The sequence below is a fragment of the Nicotiana tabacum genome, chromosome 6, assembly GCF_000715075.1.
Source record: "Nicotiana tabacum cultivar K326 chromosome 6, ASM71507v2, whole genome shotgun sequence".
NCBI classification, from domain to species: domain Eukaryota; kingdom Viridiplantae; phylum Streptophyta; class Magnoliopsida; order Solanales; family Solanaceae; genus Nicotiana; species Nicotiana tabacum.
Window position 1 is genome coordinate 218,047,421 of NC_134085.1, and position 10,179 is coordinate 218,057,599.

Here is a 10,179-nt window from a genome sequence, read left to right on the forward strand (position 1 = left end):
ACCACTCTTTTCCTTATCAACTATATATTCTCAACAACCATTCACCTCAGTCCAACAAACTCAACCATCATTTTTTCCAATTGTATACAGTCACATAATGACAAAAATGATATATACTAGCCAAACCTTTGTTGATCGTACCACTGCCTCAACTCTGGAACCCCCACAACCTTCCCCCGAACTCGTTCCAGTCACTGAACCACAACAACCTTCTCTCTCTCCTCCAAATCATGTTGTGACTCATTCACAGAATAACATTCACAAACCTAATATTATCCTTGACTTCATGAGTCACTTATCCCTCATCAGCATCCCTACCAGTTTTAAACAAGTTAACAAAGACCAGAGTAGCATAGAGTAATTAAAAGTAGGGTTGTTCAAAATCGAACCGAAATTGTTAACCGAACCTAACCGATGGCTTATTAATATTGGATTATCGGAGTAATGGATAATGAACGGATTGATATTGTATAATCAATGGCTTAGAGGTTTGAGGGCGGATTACTCAATTTTTTTATTGGATAAATCTTTAACCCGTTAAGGATTTTTATATTTAAACTTTTACCCCTATGTATATGAAATACTATTAAAACGTAAATAGCTAAATCCCTAATTTCTAATTCTCAATAGAACTGTCGTATGTCTATAGCTAATGGCATTGGCAGTCGTTTTTGGCTTCTAATCAGGAAAAGCTAGTATAACTAATAGAGACAGTTTGAACTATGCATTTGACCGTTTAGTATTGATTGTTCAAAAAAAATTTATTTGGGTTAGATGATAAACCGCACAATAACCGTCCGATAATTATCAATTTGATACCAATCCGTCGATTGTCTTATTGGATGGCTAGCAGATTACTATATTTATAATTCGATAACCGATAAGTTGAACCGTTAAGCGTAATTATCTACCTGATCCGTCCAATAAGCACCCCTAATTAAAAGTGAATTTAATGCATTATTGAATAATCAGACATGAAAATTGGTACCACATGACCCCACAAAAAAATTATTTCTTGCAAGTGGTTATACATGTCAAAGAGAAAAAAACTGATGGGATAATCGATCGCTACAAGGCTCATCTTGTGCAAAGGGGTTTACACAACACCCTGGAATTGACTTTCACGCTACATTTAGTCTGGTTGTCAAAACGACTACTGTGCGCTTGGTGCTTTTAATTGTTGTCCAGCAGAATTGGCCCCGTCAGTTTGATGTCAACAACGCATTCTTACATGATAACCTAGAAGAAAAGGTCTACATGATCCAACCTCCAGGTTTTGAAGACGAGCAATTTCACTAACATATATGTCTCCTAAAGAAATCTATATACGGACTCAAGAAAGCTCCTCGGGCTTGGTACAATGAACTTAAGACGTTCCTTCTCTATTTGAGATTTGTCAAGTCGGAATTTGATACATCACTTTTCATTCGCATAGTGTCGAACAACGTGTTGTATTTTGATGGCTTATGTCGACGATATCATCATCACCTGAATCCATAGCTTATATGTAAATTAGGTGATCTTTTGTATTACTTGTCATTTTTCAATTAAGGATATCAGAAATCTTAATTTTTTTCTCAGAGTTAAGGTGGTTCGTGTTGCAAATGGAATTACTTTATCACAGTCCAATTACATCAATAAAATCCTCTCTGAAGAAAATAAGAAAGACTATAATTCAACAAAAACTCCAATGAGTTCCAGTGAAGTGCTTCAACAAAATGATGGAGCGGAACCAACTGATGCTACTTGCTACTTGCTACAAGAGAGTTCTTGAAAAACTCCAGTACTTGTTGTTTGCTCATCCAGACAATAAGTATCTAGTGAACAACTAATCTTTATTTATGCACTCCCCATCTGAAGTATACTAGAAAGCACTCAAACGAGTATTCAGGTATCTTCAAGGAACACTATAGTTTGGTCTTCACATTCAAAGTGATAATAATTTCAAGCTACACATGTATCTGATGCGGATTGAGATAGAGATGCGAGTGATCGAGCCTCCACTACTGGTTACATACTGTTTTTTGGCCAAAATCTATAAGCTGGTCATCTAGGAAACAAAGAATAGTTGTTCGCTCATCAACCGAAGCAGAGTATCGAGCGGTTACAAGAGCACTTGCTGAAACAAATTAGGTGACGAATCTGCTAAAATAACTACATGTTTCACTTCCACAAGCACCAACTATTTACTGTGACAATGTTGGTGCAACTTGTCTGTGCGAAAATCCAGTATTCCATTGTTGCATGTAATACATTGCGGTGGACTTTCATTTTGTTCGCAAGCAAGTCCAATAGAATCAAGTTCACATTGTTCATATTCATACTGCAGATCAACTCGCGGATACTCTCACCAAAGCGCTACCAAAGCCAGCCTTTGACAGATACTTGTTCAAGCTAGGCGTTGTTACACACTGCCTACCTTGAGGGGGGCGTATCAGAGCACAAGTCAACCATCTGGTAGTTTACTGCTTTGATCACTTCATTAGCTAGTAGTTAGGATTTTGTTAGTCCTTTATTTTCTCAAATAAATCGCCTTATTCAAGGAGTTTGTTCAACAAGTAGTTTAGTCCTCCTCTTTCCGAGGAGTTTAGGGAATTAGTTTTTCACTTTTGTATTTAAAGGCTGCTTTGATTCAATAAACACATCAACTTTTTGTGTTTCTCTTGTTCTTATAGCCAGTACGTATTTTATCTTGATTCTTTGAACTAAAAATCATAACTTTAGGACAATTCAGTATATTTTTGTCTCGAAAAATTGGACTAGAAAACTGAAATTCAAGACGTACTGGTTAATTCATAAATAACAACCCTTTACAATGGCTATAGCCTACATAGGGTCATTTCAACCAAATTTTCCTATTCCAATTGCCTGTATGGAGTGGGGAGAAATTTAAAAATAGCCAGATTTACAGGTGGTCGTTCAAAAATAGCTCAGTTTCAAAAGTAATCGAAATTTAGCCACTTTTTATGTAAAGATAAATTTGAACGAAAATACTATTCAAATTCCGGAAAAATACTCCAACATAATTTACTGGAGTTCCAGTATAATATACCGGTCCAGCATAATATACTGAAGTTTAGAGCACCGGTGCTCCAGTCTCCAGTATATTATACTAGAGTCACCAAAGTATACCGGTCCACCATAATATGCTGGAAGTTCATACACAGGTGCACCGAACTCTAGTATATTATGCTGGACCGGTCTCTGTTGCAGCAAAATAATGGCTATTTTTCATTGACTTGGTAAACGCTTGCTATTTTTGAATGACCAGTCCGAAAACTGGCTAGACCGTGTTATTTTTACTATAGAGTGAAGTCTTGAATTTAACGGCCCAAGGGGTTTGGACTGGCAACAACAGACCCATCTTAGCAAGTATACTGACAAACAGGAAGCAAAAAAATGAAGAGGAAATAGGTCTTTAATTTTAGAGAAAGTCTCCAGTGGAAAGGCAAATGCTAATTTGCATTACCACGAGGAACTTACGTCAACTAAATACATGCTACTTAAAGTAGAATTTAGAGAGAGGCGTATCAAGCCTTTTAATCCAGTGTGTATACACGTACAGATCTTTTATCACAATGAGTGAGAAAGTAGAAATATATGGCTATGTGTATATTATACAGATTGAATTTAAGACATTGAAATACATGGCCCTAAACAGGGAATTATGGAGATCGAGCATTAAGGTTGTAGGTTAGGGGAAATTGTGATTTTTTTTACAGCGCACTAGAGTAAGACTAGCCAGTTAGGAATTAGTCTTAGGATGCTATTTATCAGCTACTGATGATGGGCTTTATCTGCTGTTTATTAGTATACCTTACATCTTTCTCGTATTTCCTATATCTCTTATATTGTTGTTACTTTGTTATTTTATGGTATTTATGTTATGTTATGGATTTTATGGTATTTCATGTTATTTTATTATGAGTCTATTGATAGTACTAATATAGCGTCTCTTGTTGCCTTCTTGAGCCGAGGGTCTCCTGGAAACAGCCTCTCTGTCCCTCGGGGTAGAGGTAAGGTCTGCGTACATATTACCCTCCCCAGACCCCACTTGTGGGATTACACTGGGTTGTTGTTGTTGTTGTTGTTGTTGAGGTATTTATTTGCCATTATTTGGTGTAATTAAATGTGACATACTACTTGATTCATTTCCATTGTCATTTTATCTTATTATATTGTTTAAAAAGGGTGAGTTCGCTGATGTAGTACATGTAACCTAATCATATTACATTTACTACGATACACATTTGCATATGTTGCGCCACCCTAAACAAATTCCTTAAACTGGCCAAGCATGCCGACACATTCATCTCTAACATGCTGACCAAAATAACAATTTATACAAGAGCTGGACTAAAACCAGCTGAGGTTTCCAAACTGGCTGCATAATCTCGAGCCCACAAATCGTAATGTATGATTTCCTCCAGTGATGGAGAAGTTACCAACTCTTCCCGATGCTTAGCGCATGTTAGCTCCACAATCTTGAAAATGTCCAAGTAGCTAATTCTGAAACAAGCACAAAGTCATCAGTTGTTTTCTTTAAACGATTTTCGGTCATTTACAAGACCTACACAGTCTGAGGATTAAACATAGAAATATAGTACTAAGAATATACCCATAGGGCCAGGGGACAATTATTTGGAACGCTCAAAAGATGCAGACATCAAATTATGTTGTAGAATGCTAGCTGGAAGGTTTAAGCACAAATGGTTTTTTCCAGAATATACTAGGTAAGTTTTCAAGACAGGAAAAGCCATTATCGTCCGCTTAAAAGCACTTAATGATTACTGATATCACCAATTTCAGCTTTAAACTATTGGCAAGAGAAATAAATGTAGAAGAAAAAAAATAATAGACTGAAAACAGTTATATTTTGAAGGTGAACAAGGAAATAGATCACTACTAATATTTCTAGCAGTGCCACAAGAAATACCGAAAAATACAACTAGAAAATGATTAGGCAACAAAAGTATCATCCATTTACTCTGAAGTCTGAACCACATTCAATCAGAAAGATTATATTCTTCCAGATAGACAGCATGGGGGAAATGAGAAGAACAGGCTACAATTTAATATATATCGACAAACTCTAAAGCACATTCAATTAGAAAGAATAGATTTATGCAGCAAGTACAGGGGAAACCTAAGTGTTTATCATTCTATGGCCAAACAAGAATACTTAGCTCCAACACTAATTGTCAACTTATGCATATCAAAGGCAACCTCAGCTATTGATATATTTCAAAAAAGAACTACATTATGGACTATTTGTTATGGAAACTGTTAAGTGCTGAAAGACCCAATGATAAATATCAAGAAATTAGGTCAGATGGATTAACTATTAGGGATGTGATGACCTCCGCATCCCTTGACGTTATCTAGCACCCATGTACTTTGACAAATTAATGGAGAAACAACCCACAAAAAAAGATGTCACTAATATAACCGTTAATTTATTTGTAGATAGAGTTGCTGTGACTACCAGCAGGTGCCTCAATGAATCTTGATTTATTAGCAAACTAAATATTTGAAACATATAATGTGACCCTGTACAGAAGTCACATGTAGGAGTACATACTACATACCTCTCACTAATAAATAATTCCACTGCCTTTTCATTTGCTGCACTTAGAACTCCAGTCATGGTCCCTCCAGCGCGCCCAGCAGCGTAAGCCAGATCCATGGATGGGTACTTTACATTATCAGGGGCTTTAAATGTCAATGATCCGAGCCTATACCATTACACTCATAATTAGTTATACTAACAGGAAATGAAATGCCAAAGTTTATTTCATATTTGAAAAGTACATAAACGAAGCTGTAAGCAAACATAGATCTCAAGCGAGCTTAGAGCGATAAGCAAAATAAAATGCATTCACAAATAAAGAATGGTTTTTACTTGCAAAGATCAAGCCGCGGCCAAGTAACCTCCGAACAGTAAATTCTGTCGGGCCAGGATAAAGTATAAAGGATGGGCAAACGCATATCAGGCCACCCCAGCTGTGCCAATACTGATGAATCCTACAAATTACAGAAGGAAAAAGAATTCCAAAGACGTCAATTTATGAGCATGCAGTTATAAGAATATTCATCTAGATTACATAACTGATGTAATCTCAGAGCTGAAGGATCTTTACCTGTGTTTCCACCATTGAATGTATGATGGACTGGGGATGGATGACAATTTCAATGTCATCATACTCAGCTCCGAAAAGGTAGTGAGCTTCAATAACTTCAAGACCCTGAGAAACAAACATACCTTTAAACCTAGGCTAACACAAATAATTCATAACCCAACTCCGATGATTCAAATATGGAATAAAAGCTGGAAAATTAAGAAACAATAATCATGGAGAAAAGATTTAAAAACAACAGTTTAGATACCTTATTGAATAAGGTGGCAGAATCAACAGTAATCTTTTTCCCCATGTTCCAATTGGGATGCTTCAAAGCATCAGCTACTTTAACTTCTTTCAACTTCTCAACTGGCAAGTCCCTATCAGTGACAGTATAAGCAGTTTTAAGGTTAACAAGCCGTGCATATGATTAAAAGAAAGGTGAAAAAATATAATGAAGTAGTGCAAACCATTTCGAATAACTGTTTCACATAAAAGAAAGGAGGACAACAGAATTTTTTTGAATATTTAGAATTGCGGATTGATATGAATGTTGCAATACAAGGATTAAAACTGAGATGTTGTACAAATTATCAGTATTCAAGATTTTACACCTGAAAGCCCCTCCAGATGCAGTTAATATAATGCGCCTAAGGGCACCCTCTGGCAAGCCTTGTATGCACTGAAATGAAGAAAAACTTATTATATTTATCTCTTAGCCTTGAAGAGACCAGGGGTGGGAAGTTATTTTGGAGATTAGTCAATTCAAAACAGAAGGTTGATAAGAAGTGTATGATTATATTTACAAATGATCATACTCAGTAAGTTTCGCAGAAAGATCTTAAGACAGTCTCAGCCTCATAGAACTGTACCTGGAATATAGCTGAATGTTCTGAATCTGCAGGAAGAATCTTCACCTTATGCTTGTGTGCAAGAGGAAGGACAAATGGACCACCAGCAATTAAAGTCTCTTTATTGGCCAAGGCAATGTCCTTTCCTGCTTCTATGGCAGCCACTGTAGGCTAGTGAAGCAAACAAAGACTAATAAATTTGAGCCCGTTTTCTGAATGGTTCACGTTTTTTCTTGACTGATTCACTAGCTTTATATTAGCCGAGAGGAGAAATGAAGATGTATTTATCAAAGAGCAAAGCAAGAAGAGCTATGACTGACATTTTCTTTCATTAGCAAACTAGCATACAATGCTACTTTTAGCTAAAATCATTCAAGCATGATTAATGTATAGTAGAAGAGAACAAGCTCTGTTGAAGATCTAGACTTCTCTTTCTAGGTGATTGGAGTTACATGAATTTTTGCCTACAAGGGAATAAAGAGCTAGCTGAAAGTAGTATTATCTCCTAACCATGGATAGAACGAAGGCAGTTTGCTTCATTCTGGGGTAAAATTGGAAGTCTCTCCATACTGCCATTATACAACCCAAAAAGCAACTTCGAGAAATCTTCTCCTAGTTGATTTCTAATTCTTACTTGAGCGGGGTACATCTTGTCTACTTTTTTAATTTTCTCTCTTTCCATCGGAGCTCCCTCCAATCACCAACCTCCCTGCCCCCACCCCCATCCCCACCCAAAAGAAAAAAGGAAAACAGAAACAGGACATAAATCACATTTCACCCTCTCAGCGCTCCTCTTCAAATTTGCTTTGGCTGCGCATAAGGATATCTTGGCAGGAGTATCACAACAATTTTGAAAAGATTCAGATAGACTAAACCTCAACCTCACCTTTAAACCTGCACAACCAACTATTCCTGTAACTACAGTGACAGCATCAGGATGGCGGGCGACCTGAAACACATCATAGACAACAATCATCAACATATTTCTTTCAAATGTCACAAAGTAATTTTACCAACTAGTGAAACAGAGTCCTAGTCGCCAAAAATAAAGTTAGGGACAGTTGGACAAACCTCGATGATACCCTGCTCACCAGGTATAATCTCAGGCTTGTCTTCCATATCAGCCAGAGCATCTTTGAGTTCCTCAACCAACGACTCATTTCGAACAGCAACTAGTTTTGGTCTGAATGTTTTGACCTACTCAGATATAACATTGTTTATCATCAAGGCAAAAGCTAAAGTAGACCTGATAGCCAGATAAAGAAGTCTAAGCAAAGAAGCTCGATTGTTGGGTATCCATATTGGAGAAACAATATTTCCATCACATTTGTGCAAATTGCAATCCAAAATATAAATAGGGCATGATATAAAATGAGCTTGAATGATTATCATCATTCCCTTAGGTGGGAAGCTCTTCTTCCAAAACCCAATGCGAAAAAAGCACGGATTGGAAAGCATAGCCTTGACATTTGGGTTTCAGCATGGTTAATGGGATATGTCAATCAAAATGCTGCAAACATGACACGTCTAGGCTAGTAGCATTCGGCAGGTAGGGAAACAGCCAGGTGGAATGAGGTGGCAGCGTTTTATAGTTAAACATAATAATCATCGTTTCTTTAAACAAAAGCAGTCGCGCTATAAACTGTAGCAGCCACATAATGACCACAAAATGTTAATGCAGATAAAGATAATAAAGGTGACAGGTTGGACGCCTATACTCTATTCAGACTTGAAATTTCATGGCATTTTTTCGCTTGTGTGCATTAAATGAAAACTAACCTGATCAGCAAGAAGAGTAACATTTGAACCAGCAGCTAGTGCAACAACTCTAAACTTGTCCGGATTCTCAGCGACTATATCCAACGTCTGCAGATACAAAAATTTGTAATTGAAGCAATGAAGAAATTAAACAAAAGACAACTGGCATTTTCTTTTGTAAAAGTAATAATTTGCATTGATTTGTTGAAAAGATTCCTATATAATACTAGTATACAAAAAGTAGAGAATCAATACAAAAAATTTGATTCTCTCGAACAGTAAAGCAACGTATACTAACTGGAATTTCATTCACCTAAGATAATACAAAAGAAAAAGAAAGAAAAAAGAAGCAAAAGACAACTGGCATAATTGACACAGTAGCAAAAGCAGCACACCACCAATAACAAAGAACAACAGATAAAAAAGATGCAGAATGGGAATATTAGAATCCATGAAATATTGAATCTTTTCATCCTCTTTTAGAAAAATTAGTTAGAATTTTAGTTTAAACTGTAACTGCAAAGTAACTAACACATACAAAAGCGTTAAGAATTTGTACTACTACTATAGTCCAACCTCAAAGCTAGAACCAATCAAGACTAAAAAAGACAATACTTATTTCCTAAGTACTTTATTACTGAATACTAATCATTTAAAATTTCAGAAACCTGAGTTCCAATAGAGCCAGTGGACCCAACAATTGAGATAGGCTTTGGACCATCCCAAGTTTTCCGGGCTTCAGCAACAGCTCTTCCAGGCCAGGCAGGAGGAGGTGCCTGAACTGAACACTGAACCCTCTTACCAGAAATCCCACTCCACTCCTTTCTTTTGATAGCCACTCCACCTAAAACACAAAATCCATGGAAATATTTATTAGCAGAGTAAGCCTTACAATCAAATCCAAGAAACTCAGTTGGGTAGGTAGAAATAGAGAACCTTGGAACTTAAGGTGGTTAAGATTGTAGCTGGATTTGGAGGTGTCCAAGAAAGAGATGGTCTTAATTTCAGAAGGTGACAGCAAATTCAGCGCCATTTCAATTACTTCACTATTGATTGCTCCTCCCACCAGTCCACAGGAGTAGGGAAAAGAAATTCAGCTTTTCAAGAAATGTAAAAGGAAGTTTACAACAAACCAAAGTGCAATCTTTGGCAATAAAGTTAGGGACAGCCGTGTAGAGAGAGAGATAGAGAGAAGTACTGTGTGTCTCGTTCTGGCTATAGTTCGTTCGTTTGTGGCTTAATATGTGGCTCGTATGAACGATGCTCGCTGCAGCGTACCTGTCTTAAAGTACAAAGTACAAACATTATTTGCTCTTGTTTTAAACGTTTAATATTGAAATACTTCCGCAAACTTTCGGTACTTCATAGAAATGAGTAAGACAACGCATAATACATTAAACAATTAATGATGAAAGAAAAGTATTCTCATATTACAATTTAATTTTAATGTA

At 36.7% G+C, this 10,179-nt stretch overlaps 1 protein-coding gene across 1 annotated transcript; it reads right to left on the reverse strand.

Annotated features, from left to right (window-relative positions):
- Positions 1–4,181: 4,181 nt before the first annotated feature.
- LOC107818871 (1-deoxy-D-xylulose 5-phosphate reductoisomerase, chloroplastic) lies at positions 4,182–9,941 on the reverse strand (the record flags this gene model as incomplete). The annotated part of the gene is given in 12 exon segments (NM_001326035.1): positions 4,182–4,509; positions 5,589–5,735; positions 5,903–6,024; positions 6,141–6,245; positions 6,388–6,499; positions 6,734–6,801; positions 6,992–7,141; positions 7,857–7,919; positions 8,042–8,167; positions 8,750–8,836; positions 9,397–9,572; positions 9,665–9,941. Coding segments are annotated over 12 exon segments (1,422 nt in total). The 5' UTR covers positions 9,762–9,941.
- Positions 9,942–10,179: the final 238 nt, after the last annotated feature.